The following is a 21,403-nucleotide window of genomic DNA, read 5'->3' as shown; positions in this document are numbered from 1 at the left end:
TCAGACATCTGCTATCATGATGCTCCAATGACGTCAATACTTTATTGCGGAGGTTGAATGTTTCAGCTGAATATGTAATGCAGCTGCTCCAAGCTTTTTCCAGATTGCCACCAATATTCTGAATTTCGTCGCGCCGTGCGTCGTCTTTGAATTAGTTACCTGTGAAATAGCATGTCAGGCGAAAAAACCAACGTGATGATATACCTTGAACAGCGTCGGTTTTGGCTGCATTTGCGACAATGTGGCAAAAAGGATCCTTTCGCCAGCACAATGAAAACTTGCACAGGAATAGCCTCAAGCTGGCAGTCATCCTTGTTTTTTATGATGTTGTCTTAAAGAACAGTGACATTTGCTGTTAAGTTGGCTATTTTTCATGCCTGCAGGAACCAGCTCCCAAAAAGACACGGAGCACAAGTACGCGATGGACGACATGATCAGCCTTTCGTCCTGTAACCGTTCTTTTGTTGTGCTCCGTCTCTCTTAGCGCGCTGGTTCCTGCAAACATGACAATTAACAGTGTTCCTAAAGAAATGTCTGTTCTCCTATACCAGGAGTTTTATTCAGCTAAAGTAAATCAAGCAATTATATGTTTTTAATGAAGCCTTGTCAAATAATTTATTGTTACTCTTTCAGATATTTCTGGTTAAAGAATAGAATAAACCACAGATAGGCCTGGAGTTAAATACTTGGCAATGAACAGATGTGCATCTGCAGCGACTTATGATTGCCTACAAAGGGTGCATAACTGATTTAATCAATTTAAGAATATCATTTGAATGCGATGAAACTTCTCTGGCTGAGAAACAACGTACTAGGAGACAATTAGTAGCAACTAGCGCTCACAACGAAGCGTTGGTTGATGACTTTATCCGCATTGACCGAAGAACCTATAATTGTTGGGAAATTGTGTAGGACGCTATTTGTTGGCTGCAATTCTTTGGAAATGTGATTTAACTCTCAGATTATGCAGAAATTTGTTCAAAACGGGTTCCAAAAAATGTCAGTCGATTTGGGAAATTCGATCAAATGCGGATATGCGCACTTGCATGATATGAAGTGTAGGTTTCAGCTACGGACAACTAGGTTTTATCAGGCTACCAGCTAATTACCACCCCAGCTTCTTCCCTTTAGCTATTGTGCAAGAATCGTTTGAATCACGTTCTACTCCAAACTGCTGCTGCTCACTCTACTTAGCTCGGTGCGAATATGGGCTGTGCCGCCTAATTAGCGCCCCAGGTTCTCGCCCGGTTTCCACAGGCTACACCTCGGCAAGTAAGCCACCCTGTGGCCAGGTGAGCAGTGGCTCAGTGGCACATGGCAGGTGCTGTGACAGGTGTTGCCATCGGTGGTTATAGGGGTTCCTTGGGTTAGGTAGCGACAAGGTTGCTCTCCCCGAGCAGCCTCTCATAATATAACAGCACCTTTTAAATAAAGTGGCTTGAGATGAAACCTGGGAATACGCTTACCAGTCAAGCGACTAAGTCAAAGTCACTAGAGTGGAATCGTACGAGCTAGCCTAGGCGACAGAAATTCGATATACTTAAAGTCTCTGACACATATGAGGTGACTTTCTGATTAATTTCCTAGAGCAAAGTTGAACAGCGGGTAGTATGCGCTACAGTGGGCCTCCACGAAACTTTAGGGAAGGTATTCGTGAAAATAACCCAGGATTGGGTGAAAATCTGTTTAGTCCACAAAAATTGGCGCCCTCAAAATAGATTCTTAAACTTACAGGCGACTGGGCAAATGGGCCGGTATCTAGTACCACACTCCCACGGTCCATATTTCGCATTGTGTGGACTTCAATTTATTGGACCCTATAGAAAAATATCTGAGTGCTCACAGATTTGACGACCTACAACAAATGAAACAGGCCAAAAAGACATAGTGGAGTGAACAATTTACGGTATATTTGAAAAATTGATGAACACCGTGGGTTAAACGTTGGGCGAAATGCTGAGACTTTGGTGCGGAATATTTTTAGTAACACTTTTCGTTTCTTCAATGCGTGATCTTTATTTGTACAAAATGTCAACAAAAATGTACAGTACTTTGCCAGGTATAGCCATGCGTGCACTGCATTTGAAACAACCTTTTCATCAAAGAAAAAGAAGACGATGGCTTTTTGCTTCACCAGTACATACAAAGAACGAAACCCTGATGGCACGCACCTAAAATGGTATGACTTTTATCTTTGTGCATTAGAACGTCCTTTCAAATCACCTATAACTAACTACACGCACTAGTAAAATGTTCGGTGCACCTTAATATGAGAAGTTGCATCTCGAAATATCTCGTTTCTGCAATGTCTACTCTAAGTGTTTGCCTTGAAGACATCCGATGTTGGTTGTGTATGCATGATGCGCCGGTGATTCTTGGACGACTTTCTGATGGGACGGAGAATTATCCATGGTCCATTGACTGGTGTTGAGAGCATAGCGCGGGACGCTAGTTCTAATTCTTTCTGGAAAGGAAAAGATCGGGCAAATGTAAACACTACAGCTACCTTTCGGTGCCGAGAAACAGTCTTCATAAACACCACATCTTTTCTCTTAGTACTCTAGTGATCAATGCGCCATCGCGCAGCCCATAGTGAAATACACTTGTTTGACATTGAGCTCACTACATCACCCCTTTCAAGCTGAGCACATCAATCCGGTTGCTGAAATAGTAGCGTAATAGAAAATGACAGCAGCGGTATTGAGGCTTTAGGCTTGGAGCTGCACTGCTGTGTTCCTTGCAGTCGTTTCGAAGCATGTGGCACATTTCGCTTTGTCTGAGCTTTGTTGTCTGCGCTATTGCCTTCTTCCGTAGGTTCTTCTGCCGTTGACTCCTAATGAACTGAGCAGAGAGAAAGTTCAAAGGAGGCTACAACGTAATCTTTTGCCGCGTAAGCCAGTGTGCCCGCAATGACGCCTTTGAATTTAATTTAAACAAATGACTTCAAATGAGACAAATTGCTTGTCTGTTTTGGTTTCGCATTAGGTTCGGTGGTTACGCCTTGAGAGCATTTAACAATTGGAAGGAGGGATATTTTTTACCTTTTTTATCAGCGAGGTGACATCTATGTTCCCAATTTGAGACAAAAAAAAATTATTTTCTCCAAAATTAATGTGCAGTATCTGCAGTATCCCGCCACGGGTAGTGCATTGATATTTCAAAGACAATTCTAAGTTTTTGCTATTTAATCGTCGTAAAGTTCTCTAGAGATTGTCTCACAGCTGTTCCAAAGGTCCCTTTTTCAAAACATACGCATTTTGCAGCAATATTTGCGGTCTTCTCAGTTACAATTTCAAAAACTGTTTTTTCTTTTTTTGGGAATGGAACCATTAACCATTTTGATTCATTTACTCAAAAGAAACTGAGGCTGAGACATGTGTTTTGCTCAGCAGGGTTCAAATCATGAAGCAGTAGGAATTTTCTATAACGCCATTCACCGCCGTTCATGACACATTTTTTTTCCCACAACGCTGCAGCGTTTCAAGGAAAAGTTAAGGTTGATTTCTTCTTTCGAACACATTTGTCCTTAAAATAGTGAAATTTTATTTTTTTCAAAAAAAGGGAGGTGTTATAAATCAACCATGCGTGTATACGGGAGGGGGGATTCACTGACGTGCTCTCACCAACACAAAGTAGCACACAGAAAGTGAGTGCATAACTGCAAAGTTTAAACGGGCCTTGTTGCAATAAATACAAAAGGTACTTGTCCAAACCCCGAAGACACGGAAGATATATCAGAGAATACAGCCCTTAACTGTGCACACATTTCCTAATTTTGATGAAATGTGTTTCACGGACCAGCTTTATTATGGTGTGCGATAATTTGTGCTGGACTGAAAAGGGAAAGCGTAAGTATTAGGCCTTCCAGCGCGCTTCATCCAAGCTTCATCGGAAAAAAGAAGGCATGGAAGCTTCGTAGCCTACCGCGCAAGACAAATAATTCCTCCAAAATGCACGCACGTAAATGCGATGTTGTATGCATACTAAGTTCAGGCAGCAAAATGTTTAATATAATCTAAAGGTGCGGTGCACTAAAGAGGACACTGAAATCTTCTCTTTACAGCTGGAACTCGATATACACTCTCCCAGCATTTTTGGAAAGTTGTAATTATTGTCCTGTGCGGCAGATTTCCCTGTAATATCGAATTAAACGCCCCGGCTCCAACCTTTTTTTTTTACACCTTCGAAAAGAGGAGGAGTAAGCCAATTAACGCGCGGAGTTCCTTTCAGCCAGTCGCGAGGCGGCTTCGTTCTCGCTTTTATTTTGCTTTTTAGGTTTCCGTGAATAAATATTTCCACTCGCAGAAAACAGAGCAGCAAATTAGGCCCGCTGAAATGAAAATATGCTTGAACTATTTGCTTTCGCCGAACACTACGTATCACTCCACCGATGGCAGAGCGGCAAACCGACGCGGGACTGGCTGAGAAGCACTCCATGCGTTGGTTGTCTCCTCCTGTTTTCGAAGGTGACTTCAAGTATAATAGACGGGAACCGGGGCGTATCATGCGATTTAATAGGAAATTCGGCCACATAGGACAATATTTCGAAGCTTCTTAGAATTCTCGGAGCGTGCACATCAAGTTCCCGCGGTAGAAAGACGAGCTCAGAATCTTCTTTAGTGCACCTTTAATAGAAAGGCGTCGAAACACCATGTCAGGAAGTTTAATTCATATGTTTTCACTGGATAGTTTCTTTCTTAAACGCTGCCATCTTCCTTCAAACGAATGAAGTGGTGAATACACGTGTGATCATATATTGATCTTCATCAAACTGCCAACATCAGGTATGAATGTGAGGTGCTAGCGAAGCGGCTGGCGGCTCCATTCTTTCGAGGCCCTTGCAACGAATCATGCGTTGAGATATCATGCAGAGAAGTTCCGCAAACTTGCATAAATTCTGAAGTTCTCGGGTGCTTTTTTTCAGTAGCGGAAATCACTAATCAAAGTAATTAATGCTGCTGAAATTCTTTCTTCGTTATTATGCCCCAAGGTGAGGAAACAAAGCAAAATTATGGGCTTGTGGAGAATACAGGTGCATCATAGGCGTTGTACACGAAACATTGGAAGTATCCCGCGTGGCGATTAGAAAAAATATCCTTTTACACAATAGAAGTTGCCCTTGTGCTTTTTGTTTGTATGAATAAGCTCGGACGGGTGTTCCCGGCTATAAATAACTTCAACTATACAGTTTGCACTAAAATTTGAAATGCCACTAAACGTGTTCAGTTCAGTCATACTTTATTCAACCAATGCTGGCCTTTATGAGGACTAAACTTGTTGCGGGTGGAACGCAGTTCGAGGCGCTTGAATCCTACGGCCTTACGCTTCCTGTTTATGTGAGTTTAGTGGTCCGTTTTTTGAGATCTTTGTAGGAATATCAGGCATATGAAATTAATGGCAAAAAAAAGGGCAGCCTCAATTAATTTCTCTGGAATTTACCTACTAATCCCGGAAAAATACCCGCCATGCTAGCTGAAATCAAATTCAGGATTTGTACTGGTTTCTGTGCGCACTCTTCAGCAACTTCTGTACCGAAGGTGTGTTTGCTCACCGTTTGAGAAGGACCAAGTTCCAAGTGATATTTCATAAGCAGCCTTGCCACGGTAACCTTCATTTTCAATACTGCCACGTTTTTTCCGACGCAGAGTCGCGGTCCCACACCGAAAGGCATGAAGGCGGTCTTGTTCAAGTGGGCTTCATTTTCAGGAGCGAATCTGCAGTTAACGCAGGGCGTTTTATAAACATATTGTAAAATGCTACATTAAAAGAACAGCTAGCCATGGGAAAGACATTTATAACAAAACTCCATTCAAACGGTTCCCCTATCTGGGAGAAAAACTTGCTGGGCACTTTGTGAAATAGGGCCATATTTCTAGAATATCCAGTATTTTGGAGAATCTCAATGCCTGTACAAATGTTTGCGCACCCTAAACCTTTAACATTTGTTGTATTCCTTTCAAGAAATATTTGCGTGAGCGAAGCTTTACTGTGTTCACTGTATAGACAGTGTAAGACATATTGCACTCAGAAAAAGCTGACTGATTTCAGTTGCTTCCTGAGGCCAATGTGGGACAGCTGTAGCCTTTAGACAACCTGCTCTCACCAGTTCACCCACTGCCCGGTCTACTTTCATTTCCGAAACCCTGAAGGCGAGTTCATAATGCTACCTATCCCGATCATCTTTTGTATTTGTATCGGTGAACTACCCCGGCCACATGCGCATTTGGCGGCAGCTGGACGCAGTTGTTTATGGTTTTGACCTTTTCCCTTTGCTTCGGGAATGTTTTTCAGGTAGTTCTGATTGTAAAAATAACATTCTAGGCAAGGAGCTCCAGCCGGCACTCTGATCCAAAAACACGCCAATAAAGAATCTATTCAACCAGTCAGGCAGAGAAGTTGACCTATTCGTCAATATCTGCATCACTAACGCTGCTAGTAAAAACGATGCCGGGTGTGAGCAACGGTGTCATGTTATTCTCATATATGTCGTTGCGTTTGTGTCAGCCCTTCTTTTCCATACACCACTCAGCAAAATCCTGACTGTTTCTGAAGACCGCACGTTGAAAAAATGACGCAATGCCTCCGTTCACAAACGGCGCCTAACTATACAGAGGAGCGCCACCTTCTCATCGCTTTCGTCATGGCGTTGTTGGGTGTTCACCTGCTGTGAGGCAGTTACTTCGCGTATCATTGCGTGATCACACACCCAACACCCCAGTGCGAGGAGGCGGACGCGGGTCTGGCGTTTGACGCGTCGGGTGGAAATGTGCTCCTCGATTTTTCGGCAAAAGGCATAGCCATTCACCCCAACTCATGCAAGTTCTCACACAACAGCATCCGTGACGTTACAAGGACCGTGTGGATACCAAAATTTGAGGTGGGAAACCATTTTTTTCCAATTTTGAAGGGTTCTTCTACGAGCAGCGTGTCTCTGCGAGCTAAGCCTAAAGATAGCAGGGCCTAGCGCCCGTGCTTAGGCGTGCTCTGGCGCGGTCATCGGCCTCACCAAGGCCCTAGAGGCGAACTGTTTCAAGAAAATGGCGTCCGCTATGCATGTCGAAGAGGAGAGTGAAGATATCACGCCGGAGGAAGTTTCCGAGAAGTTTCGCTGGCGCGTCGCCGGAGAGAAGAAGACCCAGGAGCAAGACAGCAAGCTAAGTCTAACGCCGCTGAACGGGGGGCCGGCGGCTGCCGGGTATCGTCGCCTGCAGCGGAAAAATTTCAAGACCAAGCAACTCAAGGCAGCGAGGATGCCTGTGTTGCCGAGGCAAGATATTGCCACACTGCTGGCACTCTGCCGGCGCCACCTGGTGGCCGAACCTTGGCTCCAGGCGCGTGGCCGCGCGTCGTCTTCGTTCTGCATGAGCTCGGCGGTTCGGCGGGCTTCGTCCTAGGAAACGCTGTGCTTCCGGCTTTTCTGCTGCGTTTGTCGGTGACATTTGGTGGAGGTGCGGGGTTCCATCTCATGTACGCTTACCCAGACGACAGCCGTGACGCTTCTCCCCGACCCGCGGACGCCACACCCGTCCACAAAACGAGCCGTCGCCTGCGAGGCCTGCAACCCGAGTTCGAGCCACTAACAAGGCCTGTCAGAGCGATGACGTCCACGTCCACCACTGGCAGCCAGACAGGTCAGTCCTCCGGCAGTGCCCCGCCGTGCGTCATTCTCTCACCACGGTCGCCACCATCCTTCCACGGCGACCAATTTGAGGATGTAGAAGACTGGTTGCACAATTATAACCGTGTGGCCGCATATAATCAGTGAGACGATGAGCGGAAGCTGCTGAATGTATATTTCGCACTGCTCGACTCGGCGAAAACGTGGTTTGAGAACCATGAGGCGTCCTTTTCCAACTGGGCAGCTTTTCGCCGTGAGTTGCTCGCCACATTCAGCTCGAGCCAACGGAAGGAGAACGCTGAAATTGCCCTTCGCTCCAGGTCGCAGCAGTCCAATGAGAGCGTGGCCATGTTTGTAGAGGACATGACACGCCTCTTCAATCGGGCCGACCCTACCATGCCAGAAGCTACAAAGGTGCGGAACCTTATGCGTGGGGTGAAGGAGAAGCTGTTTGCTGGCCTCATGCGCGACCCTCCGCTAACCGTCGCCGCCTTCGCCAAGGAAGCTACCTCCATGGAGCGTTCGTTGCTGGAACGGAGCGCCCAATACGGCCGTCAGGCAAATGTAGCGGCCACTCAATACTTCGCGCCCTTGCCAGGCCCCGGGGATGAGGCGCTGCGAGAGATTGTCCGCGAAGAACTGCAACACCTCCGCATGGATGCTCCGTCGGCAAGCATACCTTCTACAGGGGACGTCATCCGTGACGAAATCCAGCGCGTGGTGCAGCCACCACCAGCACCACTACCGGAGCCACACGTCATGTCCTACAGCGATGCCCTGCGCCGACCTGCTCCCATGCCGCAAGGCGGTCTTCTCTCGGTCGCGTTCGTCGATCTCTATTTGCCAATACCCACTGCGGAGGTCAAGAGACGAAAAATAGGTGGCATGGCGCAGGCGGTCTAGAGAGTCATCAATGCGTGGCAGAGGGTACACATCCTTTTTCGTGACGTTATTGGGGCGCCTGTAATCAACGCAGAACCTGAGGGTGCCATCTTTCTTCGTGACGAGGACAATAGGTGATGCCCAGGGGCTCGTGGACGGTTGTATGACGTTGTCCTGGAGCATTTGTGTAACTTGGCGGCGGATGGCGTCACGTTCTTTTGAAGATACCCGATAAGGGCGCTGACATATTGGTCTTTGGTCGTCAGCAACGACAATTCGGTGCTTTGTAAGCGGCGTCTGTCTCACCTTGGAAGTTGATGCAAAACAATCGCGGAAGGAATAGATGAGGTTTTCTACGCAGCGTTTCTGACTGGCCAAGAGGTGCGGGTTGACGTCGGTCGGGATGGCTGTAGCTGTCGCCTCGTCGTTGTCTGACGTCGTGGACAAAGAGCACTGCCTGGTACACTCTCCGAGCTCGTCAAAATAAGCGACGACCTCTGTTTTCGTGAGATGTTGCGGTTCACGGGTAAAGTTCGTAACTAAGATGTCGGGGCGACCGTTGGTAAGATCTATTAGGCCTCGAGCTACACAAACTTGCCGAGCGAGTAGCAGCGACATGTTCGCTTCAGCGATGCCAAGGGTGCCGGTGCTGCCATTACACTCGACTGTGACGAAGTTGCTGGCTCGCGGAGGGATCGTTACATGGTCGTCACGATATAAAGATCGTCATGCGTCCCAGGGTAGGCCTGAACCTTGGGGAAGTATCTAGAATCGAGATCAGCTGAGCCATCATCGCACCTGCGAAGGTGAGTGGCAAGGAGGTGACGCAAAATGTTATCTGCCCGAACAAACAGCAAAACATAGTCGTTATCAGTACGCCTAACCGAGAGAACGCCGACCGCTACTCGGCAGTCAGAAACCTCACTATCAGCGGCACGGCCCACCAAGTAAGCGCCTACGAGACCGCCCCCCACGGCACCGCTAAGGGCGTCATCAGGGGTGTGCCGATGACGGACACTTTTCAAGAAATCAACGGCTATATCGTTCAAGAGTATAATCCCACTGCTCTGCAAGCCAAACGCATCGGCAAGACGACAACGCTGGTAATCGCATTCGACGTCGACAAGGTCCCGAAATACATCAGATACGGCAACCTGCTGGTCGAGTGTTCGCTGTATCGCAAGCAGATCGATATGTGCTACCGGTGTGGTCGCCTTGGTCACCGGATAGACGTTTCTCCTAACCCCGAAGACAAGATATGCCGTGGTTGCGGCATGAAGAATCCAGAAGAAAGTCACGTTTGCAGTAACCTCAAGTGCAGTCTCTGCGGGGGCAACCACCTCACCGCGGACAAGGAGTGTAAAGCGAGATTCAAGACACCATACGTCGTTCGAAAACGGCGTTGGGAACGTCAGAAACGAGAAGAGGTGCAGCAGCAGCAGCAGCAGCAGCCGAGGGGGCCAGCGTTGCAGGCGCCGGACGGGCGTCGCAGCCGCACCCAGACAAGGCGAGGGAGAAGCAAGAGCGATACCAGGTCACCATCGGCAGTTGGGGCTCGCAGGCGCGAATCTCGTTCAGGGTCCAAGTCGAAGACCCGGCGGAGCAACGGCGCCGAGAAACAGGTGGGCTGGGCAGCGGCGTCTCCCGTCGCTCTCGACAATAGCAATTTCCCTCCCCTCCGCTCCTCCCACCCTTCCAAAGACAACGAGTGTAGACATTGTGACGCAAGCTCCACCGACAGAAACGGCTGCTGTTGCCATAGAGGAAGGGATGGTCGAGGCCGCTGTTCCTCCGACAATAGAGTCGGTCATGAGCATGCTCATCTCCAGCCAAGTTTCTCACATGTCTGCGCATGTGAACAGTCTAACAGTTAGAATCGATAATGTGGCGGCGAAATGCAGCCAACTCTCCGTTAGAGTCATGACGTTGGATGCAAAAAATAAGCATCTCACGGTTGCCAAGATGAAGTCACCACGACGTAATCTACAGGTCAGGCCGCGAAAAGTTGGTTCCCTGCGCAATTCTACCACTCGAAAAAGTACACAATCCCGAAGACTAAAGGAAAGCAGACAGAGACTGCGACGTTACTTCAATGGAATTGTAGGCGTATTAGAAACAAGATAGGGGAGTTACAACTTTACGTCGATAAGTTGGACCAGAGACCGGAAATCATAGCGTTACAAGAGACCAACGGCCGGGCCAAGCTCGCGGGATACATTACGTATACGGACCCCAGCGAAAAGGGTACTGCGATCTTGGTCCGCAGCAACGTGGCGGCCACACAGTACGTGACCGCTCAGCGAGGCTGCGAACATACATTTATCGAAATTCACAGCAGAAGAGTGGGGGGTGACAAGAACATTTTCGTCCTGAATGCGTATTGTCTACCGTCCTGCCGGGGCATTGACTTTCAAGGCACCATATTGGACTGCATTAAAGAAGCGAGAACAAGACCGCTTTTAGTGCTAGGAGATTTCAACGCGGCCCACACGATGTGGGGTTACAAATATTCGTAGAAAAGAGGAAACCAATTGGTAAAAGCTATAGAGGATCACGACATGCAGGTGCTTAATGAACCGGGCTTACCGGCCAGGACAGGCACTAGCACGGTCAGAGACACCACTCCTGATCTGACGTTAATTCGGGGGAACCTCGACGTTACTTGGCGTACCACAGGGGAAAATCTTTGCTCAGATCACTACATCATTTGTGTAACCCTCGGGGGGACCGACATCAAGGCGAAACTGGGTCAAGCAAACATCACAGACTGGGACCGGTTACGTAGAAGCGCAGCCATTGAAGGCGCGGACGAGGACCAAGACACCAAGACGTATGATGCGTGGGCCAAAGAGCAACGCGAGTTTGTAAAGAAATTTACGCAGAAGATTACTACGACTACGAAAGTTCCCTTCGCAGACAGCAGGCTTAGCCACATGTGGGCGGCCAGGCACGGTCTTACTCGCAGGTGGAAGAGACAAAGACATAACAAGAAGCTTCGCAGACGTATACATACGCTCAACAAGCAGGCGGCCGAGTATGCGGAGCATCTATGCAGAGAAAATTGGATGAAGATCTGTGACGACCTCCAAGGCACAGTGTCTACAAAGAAGACCTGGAAGCTGTTGCGGCGCCTCATAGATCCGTTAAAAAGCAAGAGCGCATGCGCTCGAGACCTCGCAAGAACGATCTACAGTTACGACGGGGACGGGGAGAAGCTCATTCGTGAACTCACATGTAAATACCTCAAGACCGAGAAGAGCGGTAACCCGACTCTCGAGTATGAAGGGGATAGCAACGTCGAGATGGACGAAGTCTTCACCGAGCTGGAGCTGGTTGCGGCCATCGATGAAAGTAATCAAGGCAGCGCACCGGGCATTGACGGCATTACATACAAGATGCTAAAAAATATGAGCGACAAAAGCCGAGCTGAACTGCTAAACCTCGCCAACGCGTCCTGGGAGAAGGGTTCGTTACCAAAAGAATGGAAAGAAGCGGAGGTACGTTTCATTCCCAAGCCGGGGAAACCACCCCACGTCGACAACCTGCGCCCCATCTCCCTCAAGTCGTGTGTGGGGAAGGTGGCCGAGCGTATGGTTTTCAAAAGACTACAGAGACATTTGGACGTCACTGATCAGATGCCACCGACTGTGTACGGATTCCGAAGGCACCTGAGCACGCAAGACGTCTTCAGGGGGCCTTCGATAACGTTACACACGAAAGTATCCTCCGTACCCTGCGCGAAACGGGGTGCGGAAAGCGCGCCTTCAAGTATGTGCAGGATTTCTTAAGCAACAGAACGGCAACAATCAAAATTGGAGAAGAGAAGTCGAAACCAATAGCCCTGGGAGACAGAGGCACCCCGCAGGGGTCTGTTATTTCGCCGCTTCTCTTCAACCTGGCTCTCCTCCCTCTCCAGACTTTGCTTCAAGACATAGAGGGCACAGATCACGCTCTTTACGCAGACTATATCACCGTGTGGACGTCGAGGGCAGGGTCGGAGAGTTGGATGGAGGAGACCCTTCAGAGAGTGGCAAAGACCGTGCACGAGTTCGCTCAATCGTGCGGCCTCAGTTGCTCGCCCCAGAAGTCGGAGTTACTCGTCATCAAACCAAGAAAAAAGAAAGGAGTCCAAGAAAACATCCGCATCACCATCGACGGCACGAACATAACGCCAACCACGCAAGCACGTATTCTGGGTGTCATCTTCCAGAACAACGGCAAGGCGAGGGGCGTCGGTCGCCAAGATCAAAGTTTCAGCGGAACAAATTTCACACATGATCAGAAGAGTAACGAACAGAAAAAGAGGATTCAAGGAGGACGATGCACTGAGGCTCGTTCAGGCCTTCGTGATGTCGCGCATCGTTTACGCGGCGCCGTACCTGAAGTTACTCAAGAAAGACAGGGACCAGTTGAACATCATTATACGCAAGGCAACCAAGATGGCGCTGGGCATACCGACGTATTCTTCGACCGACAAGCTTCTCGGCATGGCCAAGCACAACGACGTTGAAGAGTTAATAGAAGCTCATCTGTCTAATCAAAGAGTCCGGCTCAGTCAAACTTCGGCGGGACGTCGCGTTCTTGCCAAGTTGGGCTGGCAAGAGGCAGACCGGAAGGAAACGGGACCGTTACCCTGGCTGTGGGCGCATAAAATCGTGAGTAAACCGCTGCCTCGAAACATGAGGCCGGGTCGTAACGACGGCCGCAGAGCGGCTCGTATAGCGGCCTTGATGGATACATTAGAGAAAATAGAAGAAGAGGAACAGGGTGTCACTCTCTTCACAGACGCTTCGTTACCCATGTTTTCATCGAAAGCCACGCTGGCAGTTACGACGCGGGGTATGCTCGTAACCTTCGCCTCTATTGAGACGTCTTTTCCAGAGGTGGCAGAAGAGGCCGCGATAGCGCTTGCACTCGCGCAGCCCAAAGTGGGACGAATTATCACCGACTCGCAAAAGGCGTATAACAGTTACAGAAAGGGGTGGGTGTCTTTTGCGGCACTAGGAATTCTCAAAAGTAAACGCGACTTTCCTGAAAGGAAATTTGAGTTGATATGAACACCGGCTCACTCTGGGCTGGAGGGCAACGAGCTTGCCCACCAGTTCGCCCGAGAGATGGAACACCGGGCAGAGGAAGGTGAGCCACAGTCCATTATTAGTTATAAGGAAATTACGAACTATTACAAGACGGAGAGGCGACGTTACCCCGATCCTCACAAATCGCTTACCAGAGAACAGCAAGCGATCTACAGGCAGATACAGGCAGGATCCTTCCTGCACCCTTACCTTCAACACAAGATGTACCCGAAAGGTACCAGAAAGAATGTGATTTCTGCAAGACTGAGTTAGGCACGCTCCAACATGTCATTGGAGTATGCAACTTCATCAAGGAAATCCCCCCACCTCTTACCTGCCCCACTACCCCACACTATCCCTCATCCTCCATTACCGAGCGATGGGAGACTTTGCTAACCAGCCCCGCCGTGGAAGACCAGCTCGTCCTGATCTCCAGAGGCCAGGCGGCCAGGGACGCATATGGGTCCCGTGAAGAGGGAACCACTCCCGTCGACGGCGTCTAAGCAGACGTCGTATTTAGCTCGGGTAAATAAAGTTGTTTCTCTCTCTCTCTCTCAACCCAGTGCGAGATTTACCGGACGCGCTCTCTCCCATGATTTTATTGTCTCTTCAAACTCAAGAAGATTAGGCGCTCCTCAGAAGCTGAGAAGCGTTAGGGTCTCCTGAGAAGCTCAACTCTCAGTAAAAAAGAGTGTGCATAATACCTTTTTGACGGATGCTAGAACGGCATCTTCGTGCTGTTTCGTGTGATGAAAGCGCTCACCAGTAACCGCTAAGTCTTGCCTCTGAGCCTGAGGCTAAGCGCTAGGAATCGACCCACATGCATAACAACATTCACGCAATAGATGACAACGCACCTCTCTGGATTGAACTGCGCCGGGTTGGGCCAATATCGGGGATCTCTCTGAATCTGGAAGATTGGGACCATGAAGCAGGTTCCGGCCTTGAACTTTGTGCCCTTGTATTCGAAGTCCTCTTCGGCTTGCCTTGTCAGAAACCTGCAAAATGACGAACACTGCTCTCAGCAGTGCTGGTGATACATGCGCGGAACAGTACTATCGCGCTCAATATGAGTTGCAACGCGCGGTCATCGACCAGGGCTCGTTCCGTGGTGTGCCTCCTCCAAACAGTCGCTCGGAATTCTGAGAGAAACTTTTTCCTGAGCGGGGGTGCTGTTGTTTCATGGAACAGAAGTTTCTCCCAGAATTCCGATCGACTGTTTGGAGGAGGCACACCACGGAACGAGCCCTGGTCGATGACCGCGCGTTGCAACTCATATTGAGCGCGATAGTACATGCACTTGCTTGATCTTAAAAAAAAGAGTGGACATGTCTCAGGCGCCTCCTTCGCAGAACACATAGAACGCATCCTGTACTCATGTAGCACGGCCAATACCTGTTCTTCATTCCCTTACCCTCTTCCGCTTTCCCTGAGTGCTTGGCTTAACTTGGGCCCGGAAGAGGATCCGTGGGCCTCAGCCCAAAAAGGCCCTTTCTCACAAGGCCTTAGTGCTTACCCTAAAAAAAGGTTTAACGTGTAAGCACTTTTAGCCTCATTAAGAGAAAAGGCGGCGGCGTGTGTGTGTATGTTTACTCGGAGACGGTACGGAAAATCCCAGGGATGGAAAAAAATATAGAGTGACGTTCACAAACGACTGTACACAGTATACCAACCCCCAACACTTCAGACAATCATAAACATGCCGTTCATCTATATATGCTCTTCACTGGCCGACTTCAGTAGGGTACCTGTTTTCTCGACAACATTGATACTAACATAGACACGCAACCGTTTTTCGTGGAACGGCGGGGTGGAGTCATATGATTTCTCGTTTCATATAGTTTAGATGTACGGCTCAAGTTGGAGGCTAGCTTGCGAGAGGGCTTCGAACCGACCACATATGCACCTTCAATTGTATGCCTTCCCAGACTCTTTACCTCTTTCCTTAAGGCGCGGTTGAGGTGTTCACCCAGATTTGAGACAGTTACTGCACTCTTTGCTTTTCTAAAAAAAATCCCACCAAAGTTATGAAGCAGCCGTTCGTCGTGCAGCGCTCCGAGTGGTGCCATGCGTCGGTGGGTGTCAGTGCACCCGGGTAGAGTAATGCTGTTTCGAATTCCCACAGGCAAGAGTTTTACGCGTATCTGCCGACTGTTTTTGCTTCAATGGGGAAACAATAAGTAAATTGGATCTCTGCACGTAGCAAACCATGCGACTCATGAGTACGATCTCCAACAAGCGACACTGAACGAAAGAAGCAAGTCTAATTGGACTCGTACAAACCTTGGTAATAAGCAGGAGAGCGTACGTAGCTCCCTTCCTTAATCTAATGAAGGTATAAAAAACAAGCTCGACGGAATTATTCGCACATGTGTCAAGCAAGCGCTGTGGTTACCATCCGAACCCCCACTGAAAAGCTACAAGAACTAGGTCTCCACAACCCGCTGGACGAAAGTGCAGAAGCCCTAAAAATCTCGTCGTATAAAAGACTCTCCGCGATTGTTATGGGTAGGGAAATCCTAAAGAAACTAGGAATAAATTATGCAAATCAACAGACCGAAAAGTAGATATGCGTAAAAGTGCGTGATAAGCTAAGGATCCTACCACTACCTTAGACATGTATCCCGGCCACCACAGGGATCGCAGAGAGAAATGACTCGAGTCCTCAGCAGACGTTTCAAAGACTATTCGATAGAAGACGTGGCCTACGTGGACGCAGCTAACCATGAGAGCGGGAGAATGGTGATAACGGTAGCTAGCACCGAAATTCATCTCAGAACCTGCGTCTCAATCACGTCGGACTGTCAGGAAAATGCAGAGGAAGCTGCCATCGCTCTCGCGATTGCGGGCACGAAAGCGGAAATTCTGGTCAGCGATTCCAAGGTTGCAGTGATGAACTTCGCCGGAGGGAGGATCAGCCGTTGATGAACGAAATCTTGAGGACCGCAATGGACGATAGAAAGTTCAAGCAATCTGGACACCTGCACACGCCTCCCTCAGGGGGGGGGGGGGGGGGATGAAGCAGCTCACGCACTGGCACGAGGCCTCGCTTTCCGAGCTGGAGGTCGTACCGAGGGCTTTACAGCTAGGGGTCGTCTTTTGTGTCATCTACAGATTGACAACATTAAAGATTCAACAGGGCTAGGTACCCCTTGCCGAAAAAGCATTAACCAAAACACAGTCCACCACTTGGCGTCTTCTGCAAGCGAATACATTTCTGATCCCAGCGATATGCAGACTTTATTACTCAAGTCAGTATTCAAATCTCTGTAAGGTCTGTAGGAATATAGCTAACCTTAATCATATCTTTTAAGATTGTCCTCTTGCCTCTGCGGAAAGTCGCAAATAAAGTCACTCGACCAATGGGAGGCTTGACTACTCAGCTCTAGTTCAGAGATCCAAATAGAGGACGTCCGACTGGCCGAAGGCGCCGCCAAGAGTGAGAACATTTTGAGCGGCGTCTAGGCGGGAGCATAAAAAACTCCACTTTCTGTTGGGCACAGAAAGTTTTGCTATCAAACTCAATCCCCTTCTTCCATCTCCTCCTCCTAGCAAGCACGCCCTTCGCGTCGCTGCAAAACCAACCCAGTGGACTGCGCTTCGTGACTTCATCCGAAAAGGATGCACTGAATCATTTTGCACGCAGATATTTCTGCATTGCTAATCATTATTTGTTTATACTGCAGTGAAGCATAGAGCAACTAATGTGTATACGCTCAAAGGCTCTGGCTTCGCTTCTACCAGTTTGTCTGTGACACGGGACGCGACCACATTAGTTTCGAATCTTCGCAGCAATGGACAAAAATTGCCACATTCTTCCAGAATGATGGGGTATGTGCTGTTGGCGCAGCTGTTAAACAGTAGCCCTGTTGCAAGCATAAACGAAATGCATGAACGCAGCCATTCTATTGCAAAATAAAGTCCCCCCCCCCCCCTCCTTGACCTTTAGAACTTGTGCGGTTTTAAAGAAATTGCGAGATAGAAACACATGCACCCACACTCAGCTATGAGCGGCATCAAGCCGAAATAGCGCTCGACCATGTTTTGGCACTCCTGCTGAATTTCGAATTTAAGACGACCTTTGCTGTGTACTATAAATATATTCCTTTGCATTATACTTCCTCAGCGGTCCTATTACTAATCACTGAAAAGTTTTGTCATTCCCAGTAAAACAAAAAAGATAGCCTCTGTCACAAGAAACGCTGCCATGCGTGATTACTTCGACTCACATTAGTCACGTAGTGCAGAGGAACGCAGAGGTACTCTTGCTGATAGAGAACTAAAGCTGAAAGCGTGCACACGTCCAACAGGTTGGTTCACTGTGGTCCTTTAGAGCTGAACAAAGCCATCCATTTGCATGCGCCGGTTTTAGCGAGAGAGTGGGCCTGTTTTAAAGCAGCTATTTTACCCAGCTTAGGTGGTCCGTGTATGCGACCATAACATCATGCAGCGCAAACCCTCTAACTAGATGCTTCCTGCGACAAAATGTAGAAAACGTATTTGCAAAAGCAGGTGGTCAAAATGCATCTATACAACGTGTGCGATCCTTAAAAAACACGCAACCAGTAAAGTTCACAGGAAACTTACGTGAGGCCAGGCGGGTACAGCCGCAGCGTCTCGTTGATCACCTGGTCCAAGTAATTCAGCTGTTTCATGATTGCGTCGAATTCTAGCCTCCCCTGATATGAAGTATAAAAAACAATTCGGAGGCTTTTAGAGAGACCACCCTCGCTTGAAAGACCGCAATGGTTTCTGTGGTTTTCTAGAATGTTGTCAACATAGTTGGTTAAACCTCCTAGGCGAAAGGTATCGACAAGCAGACTTTAAAAATGCGAAAAGCTTTTAATTTCTACTCATAGAATTTAATGATTTGCAAAAGTATTAAGAGATACGGCTTTCTTAGACTAATTATGAACCAAAGCAAAAAATATTGACCGCCGCGGTCATCCCTTTAAAGTTAGACGTTTCACGTGCAGAACATTTATCTATGCGCATTCATTCTTACCACGCACAATATCTGACTGGAACACTCTGCCTTCACATATCGCAACCACCACTGATCCTGATAAGTATTTTAAACTTATATCTTCAATAACTACTGCTTAACTCTTCGCATACATTGTTATTTTATTTGTTCATGGCTTCCTTTTTTGCAGGGTTTGTTACTAAAAAGATTCATTGTATTAATGTTCTGTTTGTATAATTTTAATACTGCAGTATTCTTCGTTCTTTGCCGCGCTGCCATTCTTTTGATTCTTTTGCTTACTTATATGTCATGCAAAGTGTCTTATTTGTGCTTTTGATTGATTCTTTTGCTTACTTATGTCATCCGAAGTGTCTTATTTGTGCTTTTGTTCTTTGTTTTATATTTGTGGGTTTTTTTTATTCTGTTCAATTGCCTGTGCCCCCCCCCCCCCCTATGTAATACCCTCTCGAGGGCCTTTAGAGGTATTCTGTATAAATAAATAAATAAATAAATAAATATCTGCACCCAGATTTGATGGATGACCAAAAACGTCGGTGATTTTAATACAAGCACGCGCATTAACAGCCATACAACTAGAAATTTAAGAAAAGCCATATTAAAATAGACGCATTGTCAATGTATTTAAACCAACGAGAGTTACAACAGAATTTCAATCGGTACTTGACCGTAAGACATGATGTCGGGCCAGTCGGTTTAAGGTTAGAGCGAAACAAAACTGCGCGAAGACGACGGGACAAAAGAAAGGCACGAATACACACACACAAAGCGCAGTGTGTGTGTATTCGTACCTTTCTTTTGTCCCGTCGTCTTCGCGCAGTTTTTTTTGGCTCTACTTGACCGTGTTATTGCTCTTGCAAATACTTTATCATTAATGACTGAAACTTGTGCGATATCATCTTCTATGCAGGGCCACCAGGCGCTATTTATCCGCATCGCCAAGAGAGAATTTGGAAAAAAATGATAATGAAATAGACTACCAAACTATTATTGTCAAGATTTGGGTACATGCACGTAGTTGCTACCGAAATTATTGGATTGGACAGCCGCCGTGACTCAGTAATTATAGCACCGCATTGAAAATTCTTTCTAACCAATAACCTTTCAAAGAGAAAATAATTACACTACTTGTTTTCCACTGATCGACACCACACATTATAGAGATCGAAACTTTCCACTGTGTTCCTTAGTTTTGATGATATTGGCTTCATCTAAAAATATATGAAAGGCTCTCACATTCTGAGCGGCAGACAGAACTGCACTGGAAAAGTGTAAACCAATTTCAATACTACATGTCTTTTTGAATGCTTCTGAAATAATTCTTCACTCCCTGATGAAGAGATTAATTGTGAAGAGTTATTTTGTTAAAAAAATATCAGCTTGGCTAAAGCAAAAACAGATTCACACAGTAAGCTTTTACTCCGTAATGTAATGAATCTTACACGAGTTGGAAAATAAAAGTAATGTAATTGCTGTGTTCAAACGCATTTTCAAGGCTCTGATGGAGTAAATTATATGCTGTTGAAAAAACTAGAACATAGCGCCATTTTCGCCGGCAAGCAGCTCTGCTATTAAAATATTCGTGGCAGGCAAATATTGAATGCAGTGCAGTGCAGGCAACAGTGCAGGCAAATATTGAATCGTGAGACATGAAGACTTTGAATTGCGGTGCACCACAGGGAAGCAAATGGTAACTAGTTTTTAACTTCGGCATAAACTGCAATGGAAATAATAAATTTCACTTCGAATTGTATTGTATTATACGCAGACAATACAATTATATTTTCGGCTGGCATTCAAGTATCACACATCACCTCAACATACAATATATGTGTAAGAATGCCTCAAAGTAGTGAATGAAGGGTAACATGCATTAGTGCTGTCAGAATACTGGTAAGGGTGGCGGAAAACTGCATGCTTCTAAAAAATCAAGCAAAAGTTGTAGTTTTCAGGCCGGAAAACATTGCACGTTTTCCACACAACTATAATGTGCTAAATTCGTGTAGCAGAGAGAATTAGGACATTGACTATGCTTTGCTGTGTACTCATTTGATATCTTCTTGCAACTCTACATTACTATTTAGCAAGAAAATTAGCCCAAGTAACAAGTATCAGGTACAATAAGATATTTTTTTTTATAAATCATGTCGCAATTAGATGTCTTTTTCTAATGGCATCCCTCTTTTCTAGTATAATAGCTTCTTTTATAAAAAAAAACCTTTAGTGCCAAGGAGTAAGGGGGACAGCACCTTCGTGTAAGTAGCAGCGCATTCATTTAGTATAAAAGATTTATGTTCCTCAAATCTACAGTGAATAGATATTTTAGCACAAATGTCTTGATTCAGTTTTGACTACTAAATTATTCTATCTATACAGTCATCGATTAATTATTAACTTAAATTTAGAGATACAGAAAAGTGTACCAAATCTACGAAGTGCACCTGAACTACAACGTTAAGTATGGCATTATTCTCCGTGATATCCTAAAAAAATGGGTTGTCTCATGCCACTCGTGTGAACTCTGGTACAAAAAAAAAACGTGTGACATTCCACTTTACTTCTTAATTACATATCTATGAATTAAGTAGTATATATATACACACCTGCTTTTATTCTGAAATTCAGATGATGTAGCCCTCAATGTCCGACATGTAGAGGAAAACTCTTTATGTTTTGTATATTTTGTGACGATGTGACAATTTATGTGTGACAATCCGGGGCATTACCTCGGCTGCTGTCTGAATGGCTGGTTTAGCGGGCCTGTCAAGTTCCCCAGAGGAGGGTTTTTTCTCACGCCGTTTTATGGATTTTGGTATAAATGGAAAGAAACGTTGGATCTTTTTA

At 46.8% G+C, this 21,403-nt stretch overlaps 1 protein-coding gene across 3 annotated transcripts in view; it reads right to left on the bottom strand.

The window, feature by feature from the left end:
- Positions 1–1,923: 1,923 nt before the first annotated feature.
- Positions 1,924–21,403, bottom strand: part of LOC149360288 (cytochrome P450 3A14-like) — a 42,864-nt gene continuing 23,384 nt past the window's right edge. Inside the window, exons 9-12 of one of the 3 annotated variants that reach the window (XM_089572251.1) lie at positions 18,163–18,254; positions 14,433–14,573; positions 5,552–5,714; positions 1,924–2,464 (exon numbers count right to left, since the gene is read on the bottom strand). In XM_089572251.1, the coding sequence (XP_089428377.1) occupies positions 2,315–2,464; positions 5,552–5,714; positions 14,433–14,573; positions 18,163–18,254 (546 nt within the window). In that variant the 3' untranslated portion in view covers positions 1,924–2,314. The remainder of the gene's footprint in view (positions 2,465–5,551; positions 5,715–14,432; positions 14,574–18,162; positions 18,255–21,403) is intronic. The other 2 variants (XM_089572250.1, XM_089572252.1) reach the window with 2 other exon arrangements.

Source organism: Amblyomma mixtum, chromosome 2, assembly GCF_055824585.1.
Source record: "Amblyomma mixtum isolate Tamu chromosome 2, ASM5582458v1, whole genome shotgun sequence".
Taxonomy (NCBI): Eukaryota; Metazoa; Arthropoda; class Arachnida; order Ixodida; family Ixodidae; genus Amblyomma; species Amblyomma mixtum.
This window is presented reverse-complemented; position numbering and strand designations above follow the sequence as displayed.